The 26,900-nt window shown below is 56.6% G+C and overlaps 1 protein-coding gene and 1 pseudogene across 3 annotated transcripts; both read left to right on the forward strand.

Moving 5' to 3' along the window:
* The first annotated feature begins 1,333 nt into the window (after positions 1–1,333).
* Positions 1,334–26,814, forward strand: PALM (paralemmin). 3 transcript variants are annotated; one of them, XM_070415581.1, is made up of 9 exons: positions 1,334–1,575; positions 12,042–12,093; positions 12,481–12,561; positions 12,739–12,869; positions 15,011–15,137; positions 16,722–16,743; positions 17,963–18,025; positions 20,451–20,582; positions 24,734–26,814. In XM_070415581.1, exons 1-9 carry the CDS (start codon positions 1,571–1,573, stop codon positions 25,264–25,266), a joined length of 1,146 nt encoding a protein of 381 aa, XP_070271682.1. In that variant the 5' UTR covers positions 1,334–1,570; the 3' UTR covers positions 25,267–26,814. The 3 variants fall into 3 exon arrangements, with proteins under 3 accessions (XP_070271682.1, XP_070271684.1, XP_070271683.1); XM_070415582.1 differs by lacking the exon at positions 1,334–1,575 and adding an exon at positions 11,240–11,258; XM_070415583.1 differs by lacking the exon at positions 20,451–20,582 and having other exon boundaries at positions 1,335–1,575.
* On the forward strand, positions 22,041–22,132 carry LOC139011857 (U6 spliceosomal RNA; annotated as a pseudogene).
* Positions 26,815–26,900: the final 86 nt, after the last annotated feature.

Here is a 26,900-nt window from a genome sequence, read left to right on the forward strand (position 1 = left end):
CAGGGCTGCAGTCTACATGTTGGCAATGACAGGTCCTGTCTCTCTCCTAGTCTGTGGGATTCACACCGTGACACATGCAGCATGAAGGACTCAAGATAGCCTGCAAGGAATCAAGGGGAAGGCAGGCGAACTGGTTGCCTCTGTTTTCTGCCTGTGCCTGCTTCTCACATGATCTTGTTTAGACTTCCCCTAGCTCAGCCCGGGCCTCACCCTAAACCTGGACGGCCAGCTGCCCACCCAATGTCACCCTTTGTTGCCCCTCCCACACCCCCATCATGTTAACATGTCCCTTCCAGTGGCTCAATCTGCAAATGGGGAGGGGCAACAAAGGGTGTCATCCTACAACCTATTGGTAGCAATCCTGTCAGCTCTCCCTTCAAGATCCGTCCACAATCCCAAAGCCTGTCATCCCACAACCTGTTGGTAGCAATCCTGTCAGCTCTCCCTTCAAGATCCGTCCACAATCCACCTGCCTCTCAATCTTATTCAGCCTGAGGGGGATCCCAGTTCAGCCTCTGCCAGGCCTCCAAGCCTCTCCACTTTGCCCTTGTTAATTCACTCCCCACCTGGCAGCCAGAGGGGCCATCACAAAAATAAATCAGGTTAGTCCCTCTCCTGCTCTAAACTCTGCTGTGGCTCCCTAGTGCCCGCAGGACAAAGCCTGAGCTCTCCTTGCTCCCTCCTCTAGCCACCTCACTCATTCTGGCTACAGAGGCCTGCAGTATGTGCTGTGAGAGCTGAGGCAGATTTAAATCATTTACCCTCCTCCAACTCCAACTCCAGGACCAGCGCCCAGCAAGTGCTCAGAAGCTTAAGGAATTGCTGTGTTATTATCATTCCTCCCCGGCCGGGCCTGGCTTAGTCCCACGGCCCCGCCTTTGCACTTGCAGTGCCCTCCACCTGAACGCTCCTCTTCCAGACCGCCAGGCTGCAGCAGAGGCGTCAGCTCCTCGGAGCGGCCTCCCGGACTTCTCCCCGCCGCACCCCCCCCCGGGGGGTCCCACTGGTCCTTTGCCCCCTGCCTCCCCTCCCCTGCTTTCCTTCTGGAACGGGCGCTGGGAGGGACAGGATTTTGTCCAGGTCAATCTAGGGCTAGCGCACAGACCCAGCCTGGCCGCCAGAACCGAACCCTAGGACAAGGGATGGATGACTCCGGGCGGGGGGTGGTGCGCAGCTCCAGGGAGGTGCCGGGCCAGGCCCACGGCCGGCGGGGAGGCTGCGGGCATAGCCCGCGCGCGGGGACGGGGGCGCTGCGGCAACGCCGGCGGCCGGCAGGAGGCGCAGCGCCGACCGCGGCGCCCGGAGGTGGGAGGGGACCGAGCGGGGAGGGGAGCGACAGAGAAACGCGGTGGCGGCGGCGACGGCGCGCGCGCTCAGCCCACCCCCCGCGCCCGCCGCCGCCCGGACAATAAACAGCCGCGCGCGGGGCGATGCCGGAGCCGGTGCCTACGCCCCCGCGCCACGCAGCCCGGGTCGCTTGGCCTTAGCCCACCGCCCTCCTCCCGCCCTGCGCGCCCACCGAGTTCGCCCCGGCTCAGCATCGCCGACCCAATCGGACCTCCGCGGGGAAATGGAGTGAGTAGGCGCGCCCGGGCCGGGGCCGGGGGCTGTGGGCGGGGGCCCAGCCAGGGGCGAGGCCTCTTCTGCCGCCCCCCCATCGGGAGCGTCGCGGCCCCCGCGTGGAGAGGGAGGTGGCGAGGGGCTTCCGGGACCCCCAGCTCAGCTCCGGAAAGACTCGGGCTGGGCAGCGCCGGCCCGGAGACCTCCCCCTACCCCACCCAGGCAGCGCACGGGCGCACAGAGACTCCGGCGTGAGCGGCTGGGGGGCGGCCCAGGACACTGGGAGGGGGAGGCGCGTGTTTCTGTCCCCGCCCGGCCCGCACCCCCTGGGCTAGCCTCGGCCACCTGTGGGCTCCTGAGTGGGCCCCCTGGGGTGATGGAGCGACCCTTCCCCATTGCACAGGTCAGGCCTTGAGCTCACCCTCCCCACCCTCACCCCCTCACTCCCAGCCTGAGCTCGCTGCTCGCTGCACCCTGGACGCGCCCACGGGTCAATCCTCCCTCCGTCTGGCTGCCCTCCCCACCGGCCTCGAGTGCTGTCTAGAGCCCCTGTTGAGGCCGGGGGCCTGGGGGGCGCAGGGGGGGGGGGGTCGGCAGCCAGATGTTGTCCCGAGTTACCACTGGAGGGAGGGGCCTTCTCTCCAGGCTTCCGGTCTGGGGTGTGTGCGACTGGAGGTCCAGGTGCCTTCCAACAGGGGAGCATGGAGTTGATCCCCTCCGGGAAAGTGCCCCCTACATAGGGCCCCAGATGGTGCAGCCAAGAGGGCACTGACCCCTGCCTGCAATGGAATGGGTGGCCTGGGTCTGTGGAGGGTGAGGTGAAGAGTTCCTGGGCCAGGATTCTTGCACAGGCAGGTGCGGAATGAGTGTGCATGGTCATTTCAGACGGAGTCCTGCTTTCTGGCGTCGGGGTGGCCCCACACCCCCACTCCCACAGGTGGGCGCTGGGAGGCTGTACTGTGTGTTTGCCAGGGCAGGGAGTGGGAAGCAGGTGTCTGGGGTCCCGGCAGCCTGCTCACTGTGTGTGTGTGTGTGTGGGGGGGGGGCGGACAGCTGTTATCCTGCTCTGGGTCAGGTCCCCATGGGGCAGGGGGCCTGGACTTGTAGGTCTGGCCAGTCCAGCTCCCCCTGCCCTTCCCACTGGGTGTGTTTTCTGAACATACAACTTTCCTCCAGGGATTCACCCGTGACCCACCACACCCTCAGCTGGGTGGGAGCCCCCGCCTCCTGCCCTCCTCGGAATGTGACACCCAGTGTCCTCTGCTTTTGAAAACCCAGACAAAGGCCTAGCTGCTCCCCAACCCGCCCTGGGAGCCCAGCCAGGGGCTCAGGGGAGCCAGGGCCCAGACTTGTCTGCACCACGATCCCCCACTTGTTTACCTGCTCTGCTCCCTGGGATCAAGGGGAGCCTCGGCCTCCTTACAGCAGACCCTGGGCGGGGTGTGGCCTTGGGGAGGGGGCTGCCTTGGAAAATGAGAGGTGAGAATCTAGGAAAATGCTCACCCAGAGCAGAGCAATGAGGGATGTTTTGATCGGATCTCATTGTTTCCTTTCCCACCACTCCTTTCTTTCTCAGTGTGGATACTGAGGCCCTGGGGAGGGGCAGTACTGCCCCGGGGTCACACAGCACAAGTAGGGTGCCCTGTCCTGTACCTTCTTGGTCACAGGTCAGATATGGTGTCTCCCCCCCCCCCCCCCCTCCCATTAGGTGGATCACTGGCTTTTCTGGGTACAGATGTGAGGTGGGACTTGGCATTACCTGGCTCGAATAGGCATGAGAGAAAGCTTGGGTTGACGATGGTGAGGAGAGGCTGCGCTGGTGCTGCCCTGACTGGAACACCTGCCCCTCGCTCATTCCTTGCTCATGGTCCTTTCCCACGAGGGCAGAGCAGGCTCCAGGCACAGAGGCAACAGCCCCTAGAACAAGTCACTCACCTCGTTCCGTTTCCGTGGATTTGCCATCAGAGTCACAGGAGATGGTTGTAAGGCTTATGGTGGTGCCGGGAACTTTCTTTTAAAAATAAAATTTTAAAAAGAGAACCTGAAAAAATAAATTTAAGAATTTCACAAAATGTTGTTAAAGGATTACACACGTTTTCCTTCATTAAAGAATTTAAGGATTAAACATATTTTCATTAGTTTAAGACTTTAAGGATTTATTGAAAAGCAGCAACTGATCACCGCGCTGTTGGGATAGATGGCTGATGCTGCAAAGATGGGACGAGGGTGGGGGTGGCAGAGCAGGGACACTCTCCTGGTGGGGAGAGCTGGCTGCCAGTCCTGCCCTGGGAGGACTTGCTGTGTGGGCCCCTGTGAGGTACTGCTCCTCTCGGAGCCTCAGGTTCTGGCTGGTAAAGTAACGATATTTTAGCTGAGAGCAGCCATTCTCAAATGCCCAAGCTCTGTCCTGGCTGAAGGCAGGGCTCCAGCCCTGGGATAGGAGCTAGAGAGCAGAGCTGGGGCAGGACCTTCCCAGGTTTCTTCCCACCCTCAGGCCTGGACATCTTTAAGAAGTCTCTGTTGGGTGCTAACTGGATCCTTAATGTTTCTTTCACACTTGCTAATCTCCCTTTTTAATGAGAGACACAGCCGGTTAAAAGGCAGCAATATCCAGTGATAATTGAATAACAAGCTCTCGTTTTTCATTGTGTCTATTTTTCAGTGTTTTTACTCGGTGGCCGAGGCTTCTCGTTTTCCCAGTCTCGGTAACAATGAAATGTTTCCTTCTAAAACCAGGGGGTTCGATTCAAACAGTGAGTGATGTGAAGGGAAGGAACAAGCAGATAATACTAGAGGTAGAGGCAGGAACATGGGAATGTGGTTCAAGAAGTGCTGGCATCGTTTATTTGCTTTAAAATCACGTAGTGAGCACTTGCTGTACACCTGTTCTGAGCGCTTTGTCCCTGTGAATTAATTCTCTTGATCTTTACAGCAGCCCTGTAAGGTGGGGAAACTGAGGCATGGAGAGATGATCTGACATGCTGGAGGCCACAGCTGATAAGGGGGAGGGCTTGAGTTTGCTGGGCTTTCCTCATAGCGGCCAGGGTGGGAAGGGAATCTTTGTACCTTCCTATGTCCCAGGGACTTTGGTCTACAGGGTTCCTAGGTATTCTGGCATCAGCTTTCCAACCTGGTTGGTAGCCTTGGCCCCTGGGGGCATCTGCCCCTGCACCCCCCCCCCCCCAGACCTCTTCTGTGACTGCTGATTGGAGAGTAGGGCATGGAAAGGGAGTGTCCTGACTCCTTATGAGAGTGGGTATGTCACTCACCCTCCCTGGGCCGCACTTTTCACATTTGGTGAGTGGAGACATGAACCTAGCTAGCCCCCTCCCGGGTGGAGCACAGTTAGAAGAGGAGTGGGTGCCCTATGGACTTGGATCTTGTAATACCAACCCCAAGCGAGATCCACCCTCAAGGGTCTCAGATTTTGATGCTGGGAATGGGTTGATGCTCTGAAAAAAAAAATCACATTACCTCTTTCCAAGTCTGGGACCCTGCTCCCGTCCATCCTTCCTCCACCAAGGAAGTGTCTTATCCATGCATTTGAGAAACACTCCCTCCTGACCATCCTAGCCCCATGCTGGATCAGAAGGCCTCAAAGGACGAGGTGGAGAGTAAGGTTTGTCCATCACGGACCTTTTCTGTGGAAGATATTTAAGGGTTGACCCGGTAGACAGAAGGGAGCACCTGGTAGAAAGAGTGGCCTGCGCGTTTCTGCTAGAGGCGGGAGAGCACTGGGAGAAGGGTGCACTCTTTGGTTTGCGCTCTTGGGGCCAGGTCCTTACAGGCCTCGAGTGCCCAGCTGGGGACCGTGGGGAGCCATGGGTGGTGTCTGAGCAGGGGAGCAGTGAGAGCTGATGCCAGGCCCCAGAAGAGACTCTTTTAAAAAAATATATATTTATTTTATTGATTTCAGAGAGAAAGGGAGAGGGAAAGAGAGATAGAAACATCAATGAGAGAGAATCACTGATCGGATGCCTCCTGCACACCCCCCACTGGGGATTGAGCCCACAACCTGGGCATGTGCCCTTGACTGGAATCGAACCCGGGACCCTTCAGTCCACAGGTCGACACTCTATCCACTGACCCAAACCAGCTAGGGCTAGAAGAGACTCTTGCAGGTGAGGAGCCAGATTGGTGAGGAGCTAGTCAGGGTCTAGCCTAGACGGGGCGGGTGGGGGCAGCTCAGATGTCTGGGTGGGCATAGACCTGATTTCAGAGTTTTGTGGTGCCAGAGCCATGTACAGGGCCAGGCTGTCCTGGTCAGAGAGAGATGGCCCAGTCCCTGGACGCACAGAGAGGCTGGAAGGTGTCCTGGCCACACCGCCAAAGGGTCTCTGTGCAGCATCAGATGACTAAGTAGAGGTCTTGAGTCTAAGGAGTGTGAAATCGAGCTGGGATGCCTGTCTCCTGCCCACGGGTTTCAAGCAAGAATTCAGGGACAGTCAAAGCCTTCTCTGGGTCAGTATGGATTGGGCTGAAAACTGTGAGGTAGAAACCAAGCCAGGCCTTGTGATGGGCAGATTAGGTAAGGACCAAAGCGAGGCCAGGCTGCGTGGGGGTCGCTGCATGGACAAGGTAGTGGTGGGACGGGGCCACGCCTCGGAGCCGGCTTGGGTGAGCAGAGGGGGTGGGGGTCAGTGATGGGGGGGCCTTGAAGGCTGAGTGAAGGGAAGGGGCTTGGCAGAGGGCTTGCAGGGAATGAAAAGGTGATGTGCTAGTCAGTTTGTGTTCAAATCCTTTTGATCATGGAGAGTCTCAGGGCAGGGCCAGCAGGGCAGGACCCGTGCTCTGACCCTGGCCTGGCCCGGCCCTTGGTGAGGGGGTCAGCATTTCTGCTCTATAAAGGTATATATTTATTTTTACCAGCTTTATTGAGATATCATTCATACACCTCACAATCCACCCACAGAGCTGTACAACCATCACCTCTAATTCCAGAACATTCCATCAGCCCTAAAACAGGCCCCATCCTCTTTTGCAGGCACCCCCCTCCCCCAGCCCCTGGCAACCACTAACCCACTCTCTGTCTCTGGAATGTGCCTGTCCTGGACATTTCACATAAATGGAATCACACACTGTGCGGCATTTTGTGTCTGGCTTCTCTCACTGAGCATCATGTGTTCAAGATTCATCCACATTGTAGTGAGTGTCAGTGCCTCACTGCTTTTCATGGCTGAGTCATATTCCATTGAATGGATGGACCATATTGTGTTTATCCATTCATCATTGATGGACGTTTGGGTTGTTTTATATATTAATTTGTACAGTCACTTCCTAGGTAGTCGGGGCCTGTCCCTTGTTGGATGTGGGCAACCCAGATCCTGTTTTAGATCAATGTGACAGTGTTTCTTTCTTTCTTTTCTTTTAAAATATATTTTCATTGACCTCAGAGAGGAAGGAAAAGGGAGAGAGAGACAGAAACATCCGTGAGGAGAGAGAATCATGGATCGGCTGCCTCCTGCAAGTCCCCCACTGGGGATCAAGCCCCCAACGCGGGCATGTGCTCTTGTCCGGAATCGAACCTGGGACCTTTCAGTTCGCAGGCTGATGCTCTATCCACTGAGCCAAACAAGCTAGGGCAACAGTGTTTCTTTAAAAGGAAAAAATGGAGGTGGTCCTAAGACAGGTGGTCAGTCCAGGGGGAAGCAGGAATGTGAAGAGGGGAGGGGAACCTTTAGGTGGAGCCTCCTCTAAAAATGGAAATACCCTAATTGACTTGCTGGCACAGTGAATATTTATTGAGAACCTGCTGTATCCTGGGTGCTGGGTACATGGCAGGGACAAAAAGAGACAGTTACTGTCCTCGTGAGGAAATAAGAAACACAATAAGTAAAGGTCCGGGGTGTTGCATGAGGGTGAGAGCTGGCGGGGGCTTTGGGGGGCCCAGGGGCTGAAACTTAAGTAGGGAGATCAGAGGAAGCCTAAATAAGGAGGTGGTGACTGAGGAAAGCCCTATGGCAGCGGTTCTCAACCTGTGGGTCGTGATCCCTTTGGGGGTCGAATGACCCTTTCAAAGGGGTCGCCTAAGACCATCGGAAAACACATATGTAATTACATATTGTTTTTGTGATTAATCGCTATGCTTTAATTATGTTCAATTTGTAACAATGAAATCGGGGGTCACCACAATGTGAGGAACTGTATTAAAGGGTCGCGGCATTAGGAAGGTTGAGAACCACTGCCCTATGGGAACTAGTGAGGCCTGAGGATGCACCAGGCAGCGGACACAGCCAATGCAAAGCCCTGGGTCGTGACGTGCTTTGGCCGTCTGAGTGTGGCTGGGGTAGAGTGAGGGGTGGGCAGGAACCAGGGTCTTTGGGGTGGGTCTCTGCAGCTGGATTTGCCTTGGCCCCTGGGGAAGGCCTCTGTCTGCATCGCCTCCATTCATGCTCCACTGCCCTCCTGTTGAAGGGCCAGGGCAGGGTCCAGCTCTTCCTGCTCTCTGCCCCAGGTTAATAGGCAACAGGTTTGCTCCTCTAGGTCTGTGTCCTGCTCTGACCTCAGTCTCCACCATGGGGTGATGTCTCTCTGCCTTGAACCTCCTAGGCAGCTAATGCCTCATGGGCTGTCCACCTAGTTAGTGACAGTCGAGGTTCTGGGAGTCACCGGGGGAGGGGAGGAGAGCCGAGCCGGGAAGGCTGGCTGGAGGAGGGGACTGCACTTGAGCAGAGCTTGGAGGTGGAGGAGGGAAAGGGAGGCCGAGGGAGCTGCTGAAGGGTGACGGGGAAACTGGAGGGCTGGGAGGCGGAGGTGTTCTCAGGATGACAGAGCTGTGGAGGGTTGGGAGACAGGAAGGCGCTGGGCAGACAAAGGACCCCCGGGAAGCTGGGAACCAGCGAGTGGAATGGGGACTTCCCCCCTCTACATCCCCCTCCTCCAAGGAGGGAAAGGGCCCACTGGGCCACGGGACTCCCTCTCTCACCCCCACCTCCCAGCCCGCGTGACTCGGCCCCACCCTCCCCTCATGGCCAAGGTCGTTGTCAGCTGTTTCCTTTCAATTAACACAGGAATGTTCCAGCGCTGGGCTCCGAGCCTGCCTGGGCCAGGACCCCCTCATTCTGGCTGGAGCTGCCCAGGCGTAGGCTCTTGGAAGAACGAGCGCGATCCCCACACCCGCCTCGCCCCGCCTGTTCTGCCCGCTGGGTGACCTTGGGCCCGTTGCATAACCTCTCTGGTCTTTAAAAAATAAACGCCCGGCAAAGCTGGGGCCTCCGCCGGGCGCGTTGGGTTTGGGCCTCATTAGCTCATCCTCTGGGGCCAGGATTATCTCAACGCGCTCAGGGCCGACACCCTCTCCTCGTCCTGAGCCGCCCACATTGCCTCTGGAGCCCAGAATTTGCTCCAAGCGCCATAAAAATAATCGCGCAAGGGCTGGAGCCTTCGCCGCGCGGAGGGTGGGCGTCCCGGAGCGGGCGTGCCCCTCCACCAGCAGTTGCTAGCTGGGCCCATGGCAAAGCGCAAGTCAGTGGAGGCGCAGAGCCGCCAGCGACTCCTCCCGCGCCCCCCCACCCCCCGGTGTGAAGCCAGGGGGGCGGCTGCCACGCAGTTCTAAATCCTCCCCTTGTGTTTTAGCCAAACTGAGCTTCTCCACCCAGCCTGTCAGATCTTTTGTGATCTGGCCTCTGCTTTCCTCACGAGCCCTAGAGCGCATTTCAACCATCCCACTGGCCACCCCTGCCCTGCCAGACCTCGGGGACACCCACTCTCCTTGCGCCTGTCCGAGCGCAGGTCTCACCGCCCCTACTGAGCAGCCTCCTTTCATCCACTGATGACATGAGTCTAGGGCCATCAGGAGGATGGACACTTAGCATGTGTCATTTACAGACTTCCCTCCTCCCCAGCCTCAGTTTCCCCTCCTGTTAAACGAGGCTGGGACCGGCCTGGAAGGTGGGGAGCGCCCGGGAGGGGGTTCTGATTTATAGCTGTTTCACGAGGGTTCAACGGCCCTACTGTGTTTTATTTTTCTTATTTATGATGCTGAACGTTATCTTGGCTTAAACTTGGCTACCTCGCGCCAGGGGCGGATCCAGAGCCTTTCAGGGTAGGAGCCCCTCCCTGGGCGGGTGCCCCTGGACCCCAGAGGGGACTCCACCCCCAAGCAGTGGGGGCGGGGTAGACCAGTTACCTCCGCCTCCCATCCTTTTCAGGCCCCTGAAGCCCCTGCTCCCAGCACGGGGCTGGGGGCGGGAGATGGTGGCGGGCCCACACCCTCGTGCAGGCCTCCGAGTTGCCTTGGGGATGGCGCGGTTGCCAGGGCAACCGCCTTCCGCGGGCCTGCCATCCATCACCAGGAGGCAGAGGCGCCCCCAGGCCTGGGGAGGGGCCGTGAGAAGGGTGCAGAGCCTGCGCCCCTTGGGTCGTGACAGGGACGGGAATGGGGAGGGATGAGAATTCTCTTGGGCCCACCGGACCCCCTGCCCTGGCTCGGCCAGCAGGGACAGGCCGCCTAAGGCAGGACACTGCCCGCCTTGTCTGCAGCCCGTGGAGCTGGCCTCACAGCCGTCCCTGTGTCCCCATGTCCGGTCTGAATGACCACCTGCCCACCATGGTAGAAACATGGCATTAGGTGGCTGGTCCCTCTGCCCAGCAGGCCCTGCGTGCACTGGGGTCTCAGCTGCTATATGACCCTCCCCAGCTCCGCCTCCTTCCTGGAGGGATCCCTGAGGGCCTGATTGGAGCTGGGAAAGGGATGGCTGGCCTGTGTGTGGTCCAGAGCTGGGCAGCTGTGGTTTGAATCCGAGCTGTTCCCCTTCCTACCTGTGTGACTCTGGGCAAAGAACTTACCCTCTCTGGGCTTAGTTCGCAGACATGGGAAGAGCATACCAGGCAGAGGGAACAGCACGTGCAGAGGCCCTGAGGTAGGAATGACCTTGGTGTAGACGAGGCGCAGCCAAGAGGTCCTGCTGGCTGGAACGGAGCGAGGAAGGAGAGGAGGGGGTGAGGGCAGGCCAGTGGGTGGGGGTTGGGTGATGCTGGTTTCCTCATTTCTCTCCAGGGGTGACCGGGAGCCAGGGAGACTTAGAGCAGGAGTGTGACAGGGTCCGACTCTCCTTTTGAGATGCTGCCTCTGGTTGGGGGGTGGAGAGAGGCTGTCAGGGGCCAGGGAGCTGGCAGGTAGTGGTCGAGTCCTGGGCTGTGGTGGGAGATGGGGGTTTGTGAGAAGTGAGGGGATGGGAACACAGGGGTGGCACCCGGCCTCCTCACACAGGGCGATGGGCAGACCCGGAAGCCTAGCCGACCTGGCCTTCAGGAAGGGCCTGTGAGCTGAGTAGGTGGGTCCAGCTTTTCCTGAACTCCATTCAGCCGAAGCAGCTTTCCTGAGAAAGGAGAGAGGGAAGTCGCTGAGGGTGCAGCTGGTGCTGCTGGGGCCCTCGGAGGCGCAGGGGGGGGGGGCAGGTGCCACCCGCCAGGAAGGGAAGAGTTGAGTGGGGTCACCTGGCTGGGGCGTGGGAGCCAGATGACTTCAGAGGTCTCAGTGAGGCCAGGAAACTGAAGCTGAGTAGGACAGGCGGCTGGGGCACTGTGGTCCAGGGTAGATCACCCCAAGGGCACCTGGGCGGGGCCAGGGCGGGGCGTTGGCCCAGGGTGAGCCCTGTACACTGTGTGATTTGAGCCTGTTTTCCTGCTGAGCCACAAGGGGAAGGGGCGGCTTAACAGGGAGGGTGTAGAGCTGGGTGTCTGCTCCAACTATCCATGTGGGTAAACTGAGGCCCAGAGGGGCAGATGGTCTTTGGAGACCACAGGGTGGTTCTGGGCTCTGATACAAGGCCAAGGGGTGTTGGGGTGGCGGTAGAACCAAAGAACGGTCTGTAATTTCAGTCCCTGTGAAGATAAGGGGCTTTAGGCAGGGAAGGGGGACAGATCCCACCGCCACCACTGTGCCCAGCTGGCCCTGGCCCTGGCCCTGGCCCAACAAGACTGGGCCTCCTGTCCACGCCTCCCAGAGGGGCCCTGAAATTATTTGGGATTTGGGGCAGAGGTCAGGACCCACCCCAGGGCTGGAGAATGCTCCCCAGGCGGGAGGGTGAGCAGGGGCTGTCCTGACCTGTCTCCCCATCTGGGCAAGGAGGTGAGACAGCTTGTCTTGACACACCCTTCAGCCTTTGATTCCTGGTGGACCCCGATCTGTCCTGTACAGCCCAGCCTCCTCAAACCCTTCCTGGGGCTTTAGACAGAGCCTCGCCACCCCCTTCCCCTCTCTTGGTACTGCCCTGAAGGGAAGGCAGGAGGATCTGTGGGGAGAATTAATGAGGTAATAAGGCTGGATCGGGAGAATGGTGCTGCCTCCGAGGGGGGCAGGTCCCGCTTTACAGAAGGGAGACCTGGGAAGGCCGGCCAAGCCTCTGGCCACCATCACCCTTGGCCACCATCACCCAGCTGGAAGACAGCCCGGGGGTTTGAACCAGATCTGCTGAAAGTCGGGGTGGGGTGGACCTCTGGCTTGACCTTGTCTGTCTACCCCTTCCCCCCCCCCACAGGGTCCTGGCAGGGGAGACCACATTCCAGCAGGAGCGGCTGCAGGCCATCGCAGTGAGTTCTTCCTACCCCTTGGGCGGTGTGGCCAGTGGGGGGACCTGGGTCTCATGGGCTCCTCCACTCAGCACAGGGACCCTGTGACTCAGTGGTGCCTGCTGGTGCTTCCCCACAGATAAAATCCTCCTTAATCCTTGGAATGTGGAACCTTAGACCACTAGCCCTCTTAGAGCCCCTTAAAGGTGGGGAAACTGAGGCACGGTAGAATCCTGCCCTTATTTATGCCCAGGCTGGGGGAATGGGCTGGTCGGTGGGCAGTGGGCCAAGTGGGTGCCATTTACAGAAAAAAGCAGGCTCTCTGTGGCCAGAGCCTTGGGTGGGTGGGTGAGGTCTTCGTGGTGCCCCTGTCTGGTCCTGACCCCATCCCGTCCGTCTGTCCATCAGGAGAAACGGAAGAAGCAGGCAGAGATTGAGAACAAGCGGCGGCAGCTGGAGGACGACCGGCGGCAGCTGCAGCATCTGAAGGTACCAGGCGTCGGGCTCCCCCTCCAGAGCCCGGCCTTGGCAGAGGGGCGGGAGGGGGCGGCAGTGCCCAGCGGCCCCAAGTCTCAGTCGGACATGGGGCTGGGAGAGCAGGAAACCCGAGGTGACCCTGATCCAGACTCCAACCCCGATTCTGACCCCGCCTCCTGCTGCCCCCAGTCCAAGGCGTTGCGGGAACGATGGCTCCTGGAGGGGACTCCGTCCTCAGCCTCAGAGGGGGACAAAGACATGAGGAGGCAGATGCAGGAGGATGAGCAGAAGGCCCGGCACCTGGAGGAATCCATCTCCAGGTGGGTGGGGAGCCACACAGACCTGCACGAAGTCTGGGTGGGGGAACCCCGAGCAGTGGGCCCTGAGGGGTAGGATGGGGTTTGGCCGCCTTGCTCTGTGTGTGTATGTGTGTGTGTGTGTGTGTGTGTGTCTGTGTGTGTGTGATGGGAGCAGGGAGACCTCCACATGCTGGAAATGGGGGTGCACAGGCTTTGATGCCACAGCTCAGTGCTTTAATGGGGACGTGTAACCGGGCTTAAGGTGGCTGAGGGAGGCAATGTGGGCTGTCGGGGGCATCGGCTGCCCTGCCCGACCCCTCCCTTCTGTTGACACTCCAGCAAAGCAGGTGCAGGAGGTACGAGGAGTCAGGGCGGATCCCTGAGTCCCTGAGGATGGGAGTTGCCAGCAGTGGCCTCCCCAGGGGCTTCCTGGCGCCAGCCCAACGACGAGCTCTTCCCAGCTACGTTCTAATGGAGGCCACAGAGGCACTGGCAGCTGGGCCTGCAGGAAGGCTGGGAGGGGCAGGCTGGGGAAAGTGACCATCCCCCTGGGCCGGGACAAAAGGCCCAGAATTTCCGGGCAGGCGAGAGGCCCAGGCGCAGCTCCAGGGTAGCAGGGTCAGGGTGGAGGGAAATGACAGCCAACATTCCAAATGTCCACTTGGCCAAGGAAAGGCCTGAGAGGCATGAGACCTGCCCAGGCCCCATCGCACACTGGGCCATCGCCCCACAGAAGCTGGCCCTATGGCGGGGACTTAGAATCCTGTCCTGATGTGTTTGGTTTGGAAGAAAGTGGGCTGGAATTTCCCTCCCTGGCCTCAGTTTCCTGCCTGTGAACAGAGAAGGCAGAAGTCCTTGTGTGCATCTTTTTTTTTTTTTTTAATATATTTTATTGATTTTTTACAGAGAGGAAGGGAGAGAGATAGAGAGTTAGAAACATCGATGAGAGAGAAACATCGACCAGCTGCCTCCTGCACACCTCCCACTGGGGATGTGCCCGCAACCAAGGTACATGCCCCTGACCGGAATCGAACCCGGGACCTTCAGTCCGCAGGCCGACGCTCTATCCACTGAGCCAAACTGGTTTCGGCCATCTTTTTTATTTTTAAAAAAATATATTTTATTGATTTTAGAGAGGAAAGGAGAGGGGGAGAGAGAAACATCAATGATGAGAGAGAATCATTGATTGGCTGCCTCCTGCACGCCCCCCACTGGGGATTGAGCCCGCAACCTGGGCATGTGCCCTGACCAGGAATTGAACCCTGATCTTCTGTTTCATAGGTCAGTGCTCAACCACTGAGCTATGCCAGCCAGGCTGTGCATCTTAAGTCTAACAGACATTAAGCTGAGGGCTGAGACGGGTCTACGTAGAGACAGTCAGGACTGACCAGACAGAGCAGCACTTGCTGGGTGGGGTGGAAAGTCAGTGGAAATTACTGGCTGGACAAGGTGAACTTCTTTACATCACACCTTGTTGGGTGTTGCCCTGGGGTAAGGAGGGGCTCGCTTGAACCCTGCTGTGAGTTTAGCACATGCTGAGTGCTGTGGAGGGGCCTGAGCTTTCTCCTTCTCAGAGTAGCTCCACAGTGGCTCTACCAGCCGAATTTTGCCCATTAGGTGTCCCCTGACTGGACACCTCCTCCAGGAAGCCCTCCAGGCTGACCCAAGCCGTGTCCATCCTGTCGACATGGGCTCATTTTGTTAGAGGGCTGCAGACTCATCCTTGTCTGTCCCTCTGGGTAGGGGCAGCTGGGCAGGATTTAATATACCAGCTTTGTTTTCACAGGTTTATGTTTAGTTATCTTCTGATACTTGGAAAGTGACATGTTTTTTCCAGTTTTCCTGTAGAGATAAAGCTTCCTGTAAAAATAAATGTATTTGAGTGGGAAAAAAGGAGAGTCCGTTGGAAGCAAATGAAGTCAGCAATGGCATGGGTGGTGAAGGGACCAAGCAGCCTGGGTTCAGGTTCCAGCTCTGCTACTTGCTGGCTACGTGCAGGCTTCACTCTGCCTCAGTTTCCCCAATCACGAGGGGAAGTGACAGGAATACCTCACAAAGTGTGAGGAAACATCAAAGTCAAGGGGTCCCCTACGGAAAGTGCCCGGAATGGTGCTGGGCGTGCGGAGGGGCCTGGTGAGGCTGTCACTGCGCCCTCTCCCCAGGCTGGAGCAGGAGATCGAGGTGCTGGAGAACGCAGACGCACGGCCAGCCGTCGCCAAGGAGACCGTGGCAGCCCCCAGCCCGGCCAAACAGACCCAGAAGGCAGAAGTGGTACTGAATTCTCAGCAGGTAAGGAGGTCCCCAGGGCCCCACCCCTGCCGGCCCCAGAGTGAAACCCCACCCCTGCTGGGGCCAGATTCAGCGCTTGCATTCACACCTCATGCCCCGGCCAGTTTGGCTCAGTGGGTATTGTGTCGGCCTGTGGACCGAAGGGTCCTGGGTTCGATACGGGTCAAGGGCAAGTACCTCGGTTACTCCTCCCCGGCCTGGCCCTCATCGGGCCATGTGCAGGAGGCAACCAATCGACGTGTTTCTCTCACATGGGTATGTCTCTCTGTCTTTCCCTCTCTCTTCCACTCTTTAAAAATCAACGGAAAAAGATCCTGGGGGAGGATTAAAAACAACAACAACAACAAACAAATCTCGGCCTGCCACTCCCCAGCCATGGGACCTGGGGCACCTGGCTTTGCCTCTCTGGGCCTCAGTTTCCCCACCCATAAGAGCACCCACGTGCTGGGGATGTCACAAGGGTTAAATGAATCCATGGACGACCGGCACTTCATACAAGACCTGACACTTAAGGAACTTTCCACGACTGCCACCCCCTTCTCATCTTTGTCATTACTTTTACTGAGCACTGTGCGTGCTTGGTCCATTTGACGGAAGGCAAAGACTGAGGCCCAGAGAGATTGAGAGAGGGGTTCAAGGCCATATAGTGAAGAGTGGTCTTTGTTGGACTTAGCTATTGATTTTAGGGCCTGATGTCTATAGCAGGTTCTATTGATCCCAGACCCTGGAACAATGGGCCCCAAGCTTGTGGTCACCACAGTACATTCACGCAAATCCAGGAGTCTCCCAACCACATTTGTGCTTAGGACTCCAGGGGCCTATGGGACCCGCTTCCTTTCCCCCTACCAATCCTTGCCACCCCCACCCCAGATGCCCGAGGAAGCATCTGATTCATGGGAGGGCCGGGCAAGCTTCTGGGAAGGACGTGGGTTTTGAAGGTTGAGTAGGAGTTCTCCAGGTGCAGACTCAAGATGAGAGAGGGCTTTCAGTGAGACTGATTGAGTGTAGATTGTTGGCATGGTCCCTGCCCTCATGATGTCCATATTCGGGGGGGGGGGGGGGGGGCAGAGACAGAAACACTGGCTAAACAGATAATATACAGTAGTAACTAACTTGAGAGGTTGCAGTGTGTTTGGGGGGCTGCCTTTGGATTGGGTGGTCAGGGGGAGCCAGACAAGAGAAATCCAGGGAACGGCCTTCCTAGGTAGAGGGGACACAAAGGCCCTCCCTAGAACAGGAATGTGTTCAAGGAACAATGAGGAGGCCAGGGAAGCCAGCGGAGATGGAGGAAGGAGAGGCTGGTGGGCAGGGGTCTGAAGAGGCCAGGGAAGCCAGCGGAGATGGAGGAAGGAGAGGCTGGGGGGCAGGGGTCTGTTTACACAGAGCCCAGGGCATTGTCCAAAAGGATTCTGGGGCACCAGGGAGCCACTGATACTGCTGAGCCGGGCAGGGACACCCGGCTGTCACGGCTGGGGGTGGGGTCACGGCTGAGTTAGACCTTCCCAGGCTCCTACCCCCATGGGTGGGGCCCTGGTTAATGGGAGGGGACATGGGCACCACTAACCCCTCTGTTCTTTCTTACAGACCCCAGTGGGCACACCCAAAGGTATGCTTCCGGAAGGGACTGGCTGGGCCTCAGCGCACTCGGTGCCCAGAGTGGGGATGGTGTTGTGGGGAGAGTGCCTTGTTGCTAATAAGTAACAATAATGGCAACAAGACTGTTGTTGTTACTATTCCCAAGGAGCCCGACTTGGAGCCCGGCCCCAAGCCCTCATCATCATTGCATTTAGTTTTCACAACATCCCTGGGGTGGGGTTGCTGCAGTACTCCCCACACGCACCCCGTTATAGACGAGGAAACCTAGGCCTTGCAGGGGTGTGACTGGGTGAGGCCTTAGCCTTGGAGTTGAGGCTCTGGGTCCGTCCTGTCCACTTGAGGGTGCCTGGCCTTGGCTGACCCTCTCTGTCCACTTGCTCTGAGCTCCTGGGCAGGTGGTGTGTGTGTGGGTGGGGGGGTGTGTGCCTTGGTTTTCACATCTATAAAACGGGGTCTGTGGGGATGAGAGTTCAGAGGGGCTGGTGGGGAGAACAAGGTCCCCACTGTCCTGGAGATCAGGCACCATTTAAAAGAACAAGAGTCCAGGAAACAGATTTAAAAAAAAAAAAGCCCAAAATTTGAACTCTGGGACCCATTTTATTCCCCCCCAAATTATTACAGATATAATATACACATTTGCAAATATTTCACATGTATATAGGACATTTAAATGTATATGCTTAGGTTATAAATATAATTGTTAATTAAATATATTCATTATATTAAAATTATTTAATATAAATTATATTTTAAAAATATACCTTAAACTTGTCTAGTCTCTTATGGGGGGTATGGAAGGAGAGTCACCAGCTAGAAATGAAAGTGGTGGCCAGAAGTGTCTTGGCCTGATTTCTTTTGTGTTAATTATTCATAAGGAGAGTCTCCTTGTCTTACTGGGGAATTAAAAATTTATAATTAAAAAAAATCTACGCAGGCTTCTCAGGGATTTTGTGAAAATCACTTGGGCCGAGAGACAGGAAATGGACTGTGGGCCGATGTGTGTTCTGTGAGGGGAGGGGTTCCATGTGTGTCTGGGAGTTGGGGGCATGTGGAGTGGTCCGGGCGTGTGCATGCTAGGGGAGGGGCCATGTGTCTGGGCAAGTGTGCCTAGGAGGTGTCCATGTGATGGGGGACGTCTAGATGTCTGGGTGGTTGTCCTGGTGTCTGGGATTCTGTCTCATCATCTCTCCTCTGACCCTCATCTCTCTCTTCACTCTTTGCTCCCGAAGCAGCGAAGCCAGCCTCCAACACCCCCGTGAGGACGGTGGAAGGCTCCCCCATGATGAGGGCAGGTAGGTCAGCCCCCCGCCTCGGCCCCCATGTCCAGCTGCTGTCCAGGGCCGAGTGTCGGCCCTGGGGAGCCTGTGGTAATGGGGGTGGTGGCTGGACCAAGGCTGTAGCTCCAAGCCTGGGGTAGGGCCTGGCCGATGCCTCTGCTTTGGCTCCTTGGTCACATGCCGGTCCAGCTTCCCCAAGAAGATGGGCCCCCTTGCATGGCTGCTCTAACCCATCACTTTCTCACAGCTTCCGTCCCCTTAACCTCGCCACTCGCTCCCGGAGTCCCGAGGGGGTGGCGCACATGTTCAAACACACGCACACACTGTAAATCCTCCTCCTCTACACTCAGGCCGCCTCAGGAGGGGGCGTGAGTGCCCTGTCCCCGGCGGTGACCAAGCTGGGCCTCAGGCATTCCTTCTAGGAAGCAGGAAGAGACAGGGTTAGTGCTAAGCATTCTACGAGGTCAGGTTCAAATCCCTGCTCTGCCCACCAACACCTGGCACCTGAGTCTCCAGCTGCGGCAGGGGTGGAATTGCAGTGACCTCACACCTAAGGCCTGGCAGGGCACCATAAAAGTCACAGAACCTTCCTGCTACTCCTGCTGTTATTGGGGCGAGGAGGGGGTGAAGACCCTCTTGGGGGCAGGGTGGCTGGGATGTGACAGCACTCGGGAGGCAAAGGCAGCAGAGAGGCCCAGGGTCTCCTGCAGGGTCCAGGTGGAGTTCTGTCCCAGCGGGCAGGAGGCAGGGGTACTATTTCCAGAGAAGAAGGGGGGCATCTTCAGGGCTCCTGTGCCAGTTAGACCACCCCCGAGGCCAGCACTTGTCCCCTCAGTTGGCAACCTCGTGCAGCGTACGTCCCGTCCAACTCTGTGTCTGCAGATGGGGGTGTTAGGCTGTGTAGGGACATGAGATTAAATAACATTGAGTCATTCTTTCAACAAGTGCTTATTGAGCCCCTGCTGAGTGACACAGCCTGGAGGAGCTGGTATTCTGATGGGCCCACAGCCCATAAAATTAACTTACGGAGAAAACAAGGCAGACCCTGAGGAGTTGAAGGGGGGACAATTTTAATAAGAGGGTTCAGGAGAGGCCAAAGTTAGGAGGTGACATTCGAGCAAGGACCCAAAAGAAGTGAGGGAACAAGGCATGCAGACTCCGGGGGTAAATGAGGTCCAGGTGGAGGGCACTGCGCATGCAAAGGCCCTGAGACGGGTATGCTGTGTTGTGGCAGTGGAATAAGTGAGGGAGAGGGACGAACTGAGGGCATGGAGGTGACAGTGCAGGTCTTGCAGGGTCCCCTAGGCGTGGGAACCAGGGAGGGCCTGGGCCGAGCAGGGATGTGCCCACTTGGTGCTCACTGGCGTCCTCTGGTGGCTGAGGGAAAACAAGCTGAGGCCAGGGCCAATCCTGACGCGAGTTCTCACAGGTGCCCTCTGGTGGCTTTAGGGAGAACAGACCGTGGGGTGCGGAGGGGGTGAGAAGTGTACTGGGTTCCGGGTGTTCTGATGGACAGAGTAGAGCAGTGGTTCTCAACCTTCCTAATGCTGCGACCCTTTAATACAGTTCCTCATGTTGTGGTGACCCCCAATGTCATTGTTACAAATTGAACATAATTAAAGCATAGTGATTAATCACAAAAACAATATGTAATTATATATGTGTTTTCCGATGGTCTTAGGCGACCCCTGTGAAAGGGTCGTTTGACCCCCAAAGCGGTCGCGACCCACAGGTTGAGAACCGCTGGAGTAGAGCGTGAGCGAGGAAGAGGTGGGAGCTGCTCTTACTGGGGCAGCAAGACACAGGAGGGGCAGATTGAGAGGGAACTTGACGTGGTGATGTGGGGGTTCCCGTGGTTGGGTGGAGGGAGGCAGTGTGATACTGGAATTTGGGGTGGGGTCCTTGGGGGTCAGTGTCAGGACTCAGTCTCCCCGTGTAGTGTTGTAATGATTTCTGCAGAACGTGGGTGAGAAGCTGGGCAGGGAATAGTGGCCCTAAGGGGTAATGACAGTCCTTGTTTTGAGAGGAAATTATCCATTCTTCATAGAGGTAGGATGAGGACAGACGCCATAGTCGACTAAAGAGAGGTGTGGACAGATAATGCGGGGGTCTGGCCTGTTAACCCACGTTCTGATGGTAGCTGTGACCATGGGCAAGGCAGCCCTCCTTCTACACACTCTCTCTCGGAGCAAGTGGGATAGTTTTAGGCTTCCCACATAGGGTGGGGTGGCAAGGATGGGCCTCGTGTGGAGCAGAGGAATACAGACCTGCGTCCAGGGCACTGGGGAGCCACAGAAGGATGTTGAGCTGGGGAGGTCTGCGCTTAAGGTGTCCCCGCTGCTTGGCTCTGTGCTGCCAGCTCCCCTCCCTGGCTTGGCTGCAGCCCAGCGGGGGGCACTTGGGCGGGTGACCATGGCGTAACCCGTGCCTCTCGTGCCAGCCATGTACTCGGTTGAGATCACGGTGGAGAAGGACAAGGTGACAGGGGAGACCCGGGTGCTGTCCAGCACCACCTTGCTCCCTCGGGAGCCGCTCCTTCAGGGCGTCAAGGTCTACGAGGACGAGACCAAAGGTACGAGACCCCCACTCCCTGCCCCAAACCCCCTCTCACTGCTTGAGCCAGAGCCTGACCCCCAGATGACTTGACAGGGAGGGATGCCTTTCAGGGACAGGGCCTCAGCCCCCTCTGTTGCTTAGAGCTTGAACCCATGGCCCAGTCCTTCTTACATTCCAGGCACTTGCCTTGAAGGCTGGCTAAGCACCAGGTGCCAGACTGGGCCGGGAAGCAAACCCCAGTGGGACTCCCTGGTCAGTGAGCCAAGCCCTTCAGCCCTGAGCTCACAAATAACTTGTTGAAATAATTACTGTTGTGATAGAAGCTACAAAAAGTCCCAAAGATAGAGGGGGCCACGAGCTGGTCAGGCAGGAGGGGGCCAGGGAAGGATCCTCAGGGGAGGTAAACAGGAGCTTATTGGATGACAGCACCGTGTAGGGGAACAGTGCACCTGTCAGAGGCCACAGCATGTGCAAAGGCCCTGAGGTGGGATGGAGTTGGCTGGACTGGAGGAACTGAGAAGAGCCTGTGGACTGATGCAGAGTGGAGGGAGGAAACTAGAGAACTTTGGGAGGGGTGAGCAGGCAATGAGATCTGATTTGTTTTTTAGGGTCTCCCTGGTGACTGGGAGGGGAACAGGCTGTGGGAGACACCCAACTAGGAAGACTGGAATACAGAGGAGCAGGGGAGCTGGGGCAAAAGGCCTAAGTCTGTGTGTGTGTGTGTGTGTGTGTGTGTGTGAATATAATTCATATACCATCAAATTCACCCTTATTTAAATAAGAAACATGTTTATTTAAACTGTACACTCTATCAGTATTTACAGAGCAGTTTCTTTTTTTAAAAAAGTATATTTTATGCCGAAACCGGTTTGGCTCAGTGGATAGAGCGTCGGCTTGCGAACTGAAAGGTCCCAGGTTCGATTCCCGTCAAGGGCATGTACCTAGGTTACGGGCACATCCCCAGTAGGAGATGTGCAGGAGGCAGCTGATCGATGTTTCTAACTCTCTATCTGTCTCCCTTCCTCTCTGTAAAAAGCAATAAAATATATATATATTTTTTAAAAGTATATTTTATTGACTTCAGAGAGAGGAAGAGAGAAGGGGAGAGAGAGAGAGAAATATCAATGATGAGAGTGAATCATTGATCAGCTACCTCTTGCACACCCCCTTCTGGAGATTGATCCCTGCAACCCAGGCATGTGCCCTGACTGGGAATTGAACCGCAACCTCCTGGTTCATAGATTGATGCTCAACCATTAAGCCACACTGGTCAGGCCATAAACATCTTCGTTCACTTTTGGCATGAGCAGTAGATATACATAAAGGACCCTGGGGAGGGGGAGTTCTGGCAACATTTTTGTGATACTAGTAAAATAAAACAAATCCACTTTAGTAAACAAAATATGTTTTAAGAAGACATGTTAAAAGGTACATTAAAAAATCAAGCAGTGGTCACTTCGGCAGTACACATACTAAAAAAATTTTTTTTATATTGGAACGATACAGAGAAGATTATGGCCCCTTTGCAAGGATGGCATGCAAATTCGTGAAGCGTTCCGTATTAAAAAAAAAAAGAAAATCAAGGCAAACGTTAGCTTTCTTGATGGAATGGAGTTCACAGGACCAGTCCCCTGAGTCAGGTATAAGGTGAATACAATTCAGCTCTAGAGCCCATTAGCACGTCCACAACATTTCCCTGTAAGGACATGATAGAAGGCGCTCAGTGCACAGTTCAGTGGGTTTGGGTGTGTTCACACGTTGTTCACCCTCACTAGCTACTTCCAGAACATTTTTGTTCCCCAAATAAAACCCCATCATCGCCCCCCCCCCCCCCCCGCCCCCCAGCCCTTGACAACACTGACCCGCTTCCTGTCCTGGACATTTCACACGAATGGAATCGCACGCTGCGTGGCCTCTCTTACGGAGCGTCATGTTTTTAGGGTCCATCCGTGTTCACATCTTAGGACTGAATTGTGTTCCGTTGTTTGCATGGACCACATTGTTTATCCCGCCATCTGTTGATGGACAGTTAGGTTGTTTCCACCTTATGGTTTTATAAGTTTGTGTGAGTGAATGTCCCATTTCTCTTGGGCAAATACCTAGGAGTGGGATTGCTGGGTCATATGGGGACTCTTTAACCGCCTGAGGAATTGCTGGGGTGTTTTCCACAGTGGCTGTACCATGTTATTTTCCCACCAGCAGTGCATGAGGGGTCCAATTTCTCCGCATCCTTGACATGTTAATGTGGGTTTTTTTCTTTGTTAGTATAGCCATCCTGTTGGATGTGAAGTGATGGAATGGAGGAATTCCACTGTGGTTTTGATTTCCAGAGCCTGTGTTCTTAGTTGTTATTTGAGTCTCTGGGGTGCCCAGAATGCTATTCTGAGGGTCCTGCTATAGCCCAGCTCTGCTGTGCTTTAGCAGCGGTCGCCACCCGGTAGTCCGCGAGGTCCAAAAGGTTGGCGGCCGCTGCTTTAGAGCATAGACCCAGGTAGGATTCTGGTCCAGTTATCAGCTGTGTGGTCTTGGCAGAAATGACCGCATGAGGCTGAGTGGCAGAGATTCCTGTGCTGGCAGAAGGTCCTCACCATGGCCCCTCGGTCCAGCCCAGCCCCACCCCTGGGGAGTCAGGACCCTCCAGACTGGACTCTGGTTGCTTAGCAATGGAAAGGTGATCCACTTCCATGGCAGCTGAGGGCTCAGATTCCTATCTTAGGGCAATGGCCATTGGGAAATACTCAGCTGGATTCTGTATTACCTGGGCATACCCATCCTCTGGGCCTCCAGCTCAAAGTCACTTTGAGGCCTTGAAACGTGGACCCCCCCACCCTCTCTGGAAACTGAAAGTTGAGAGCACTTTCCTTCTGGCCAGAAGCCAGAAATTGGAGCCCTGACCCTTGGCCAGGGAGGAGTGAGTCCTCAGGCTCTGTAAGTCCCTCCCTCCTCCCCAGGCAGCCAGGCAGCTGTGCTTCTAGGGCTGTGATCTGGGGCTGGCGTCAAACTGTGGCTGAGACTCCTCTTGGTGCTGAAACCCCATCCTGAGAGACTGCAACACAGTTCAGAAAGTGACAGATCAGAGAGACACAGAGAGGACGGTTGGAGAGATTTGGAAAATGCATTTAACAGATTGATTGCAGGGCGTTGGGGGAAAAGATTGATTGCAGGAATAAAACTCTGCCCCATGGAGAATGAATGTTCTTGTCAAACACAGGTAAAGCATTTTCAGAAAGTGGCCATGTTCTGAACTGCAAAGGTGTCTATAATATCTTATGCTCTGTATCCCCAGATTACAGTCCCTTACTCCCCAATATTTAAAAACATCTTTTGTAATAAATCTTGGCTTAGAGAGACAATCAGTCAAAATGGAAATTATAAGATATTTAAACTTGAAAGAGGAGAAAGTAATTTAATACATGGGCTGCAGCCAAAGCTGAACTCAGAGGAGAAGGTATAGCCTTTGGGCATTTACAGGAAAACAAGAAAGACTGGGTGAACTAAATGAACTAAAATTAATTCAGGATCAACCACATAAACCAGAGGAAGGAAGAAAGGATCCCTGCAACTCCTGAGGGCCAGGAAACAGACCTGGACCAGGGTCAGGGTCCACCTAAACAGCTATGTAGCCTCCTGCTAATTACTTCCCTTCTCTGAACTTCTGTTTCTACCATCTTTTCAATAGGAAAAACCCCCAGAAGTACAAGTAAAATGCAAGACAATAACATCCCAATTCATTGAATTCCAGTCTTTATTTGTAACAAGTGCTTTTGTGCCCAGGAATTTTCCTGTGTACTCCAGTTTGGCTGTGCCCACAGATCCCAACAGGGAGCTTAGATGTCCATCTAATTTGGTTTATGGTTTTCTCTCTTTAAAAATATATATTTTTATGATTTCAGAGAGGACGGGAGAGGGAGAGATAGAAACATCAGTGATGAGAGAGAATCATTGATCAGTTGCCTCCTGCACGCCCCCTACTGGAGATCGAGCCTGCAACCTGGGCATGTGCCCTGACAGGAATCGAACCGTGACCTCCTGGTTCAGAGGTCAATGCCCAACCACTGAGCCACACCGGCCGGGCTATGATTTTCTCTTTAGCCTGGAGTGTGGCTCGCAGGCCTGCCAGGCCTTTCCTCCGGTCTCAGGTCTCACTCTCTCTCTTCACCCCGCCAGTGGTCCATGCCGTGGACGGCACCGCGGTGAACGGGATCCAGCCACTGAGCTCCTCCGAGGTGGACGATCTCATCCACAAGGCAGATGAAGTCACGCTGAGCGAGGCAGGGCCCGTGGCTGGGGCAGCGGAGACCGGGGGGACGTCCGAGGAGGCCGTCCGGACCACCACACCCTCCAGGCGGGAGATCACCGGAGTCCAGGCGCAGCCCGGCGAGGCCACGTCCGGCCCACCGGGCATCCAGCCTGGCCAGGAGCCCCCAGTCACCATGATCTTCATGGGGTACCAGAATGTGGAGGATGAGGCAGAAAGCCAGAAAGTGCTGGGGCTGCAGGACACCATCACGGCGGAGCTGGTGGTCATCGGGGACGAGGCCGAGCCCAAGGAGGCCGCCCCACCCAACGGCAGTGCGGCCGAGCCCCCGACCACTTCAGGCTCCAGGGAGGAGAACCAGGTGGGGCCCGAGGCCCCTGCCAGCGACACCCAGGACCTTGACATGAAGAAGCAGCGTTGTAAATGCTGCTCCATCATGTGAGCCGCAGGCCCCAGACCCCGGCCCCACCCTCCACACCACAGAGACCCACAGCCCGGCCCCGGGGCTTGCCCACCCTCCACCCACAGTCATGGACCCCAGGACGTGCTATGTTGTCACATCTTCCTTCTGAGAACAGGAAAGAGAGGGTCAGGGGTCCCGTGCCCATTCCCACCCTGACACGCCCTAAACCACTGAGCTGTGTGCCTGGTAGGACAGAGACACGGACAGACCCACTTCCCCCAAAACGAGGATCCCCCACGAGTCACGGCAGCTCCACAGACGGGCTTTTGCCCACAGAGTTCCTGGCTGGGGGGACCCAGGCCTCTGTGCCGCCCCAGGCAAGCCCGCTATCCTCCGGGCCTCCTGCCTGTGCCTTTCTGCCGCCTCCGGTGAGGTCTCCGAGGGGACATTGCAGAGAGGAACTGGAGAGCCAGGGGTCCTGGGCGCCTTTTCTGTCCCCACTCAGCCCCTGGAAGTGGGGTTCCCCGGCAAAGGCACTGGTGTCGGGATCTTGGGCAGTTGGGGTGAGGCTGTGCCTCATGGGGGAGCCTCAGTCAGAGGCCAGGCTCCGGTTCTTAGAATAAAGCAGGGGCCCCTCTGGCACCCCAGCCCAGTGTGCCCTCCCCTTGATGCTCTCCATGGGCGTGACCAGTGCACAATGGGGCCTAGGAAGGGGGAGCCCAGAGGACGCACACCCCACCTGGGGGAGTCTCTGACCCCTGTGCTGTCTTCTGGATGGGGCCGGTGAGGGTCTTCGAGCTGCACCCTGCACAAGGCAGGGCCAAGTGAGCCACTTCTTGTCCTGAGCTCCCACCCTCACTGGGCCCTCCTTCCTCCTGGTGCTAATTTGAGGACCCTGGGGGGCTGCCCCAGCCTATTCTCCAGCCTATTTGGGCTAGAGTCCTGGGTCTCCCCAACCATACCCCAGAGATCAGGCCGACTGCCAGCTCTGCTAGGCTTGGCACATTCTGGGCAATGGAGGGGCCCACAGCCTGGGGCAGGGAGCTTCCCCTGGTTGCAGCAGGAGACCCCCATTGGCTACCCAGCCCAGTGTGAGCCTCCCCCCACCTCGTTGGAAGGGGTGAGGGGTGACGGACTCTCCGCTGGGTAGCTGACACCCAGGTGTGCACACACCTCTCCCAGGTTGCAGCCACACTCATCCTCAGAGGCACATTCATGCCCACGCTTACGCACCCTCTCCTGGGTAGGCTATAGGATGAGCAGGCCCCACCTTGGGCCCCTCCCCTGGGCCCCCACTCCTGGTGCCCAGGCAGAGGCAGCCCCCTCACCACTGCCTCTGAGGAGCCACGCAAGGGCTGCCTAAAACCAGCCCGGCCTGTCTCAGCAATGCCCCTTGGGGGTGGGAGGAGAGGCCCTCTCTGAGGCGGCCCCCAGCAGTGGCATGGACCCCCTCCCTCCTCAAGCCGCCAAGTCCTCGAGCCGAGAGCCTACGCTGAAGTGCCCTTGCTGCCCCCTCTGCTTTCGATGTGTGACAGGCCCGTGTTCCTGACTTTCCCAGAGAAGCAAATAAACCCCGTGAACGCCCTGGGTCCTGGAGTTCTTGATTTCTCTGGGGCCGGGAGGATGTGGCAGCCAGGGCATGGGTGGGGCCCGCCTGGGTGGCCTTAAAGGGA

This window comes from Myotis yumanensis, unplaced genomic scaffold (assembly GCF_028538775.1).
Source record: "Myotis yumanensis isolate MYYU_CA2020_CCGP unplaced genomic scaffold, mMyoYum1.0.hap1 SCAF_5, whole genome shotgun sequence".
Lineage (NCBI taxonomy): Eukaryota > Metazoa > Chordata > Mammalia > Chiroptera > Vespertilionidae > Myotis > Myotis yumanensis.

Bases quoted from the DNA above. Each gene is read 5' to 3' on its own strand.
- PALM (XM_070415581.1), top strand. The intron at 12,562-12,738 runs GTACCAGGCGTC...TGCTGCCCCCAG, and splicing joins GGCAGCTGCAGCATCTGAAG to TCCAAGGCGTTGCGGGAACG. The intron at 12,870-15,010 runs GTGGGTGGGGAG...CCCTCTCCCCAG, and splicing joins CTGGAGGAATCCATCTCCAG to GCTGGAGCAGGAGATCGAGG.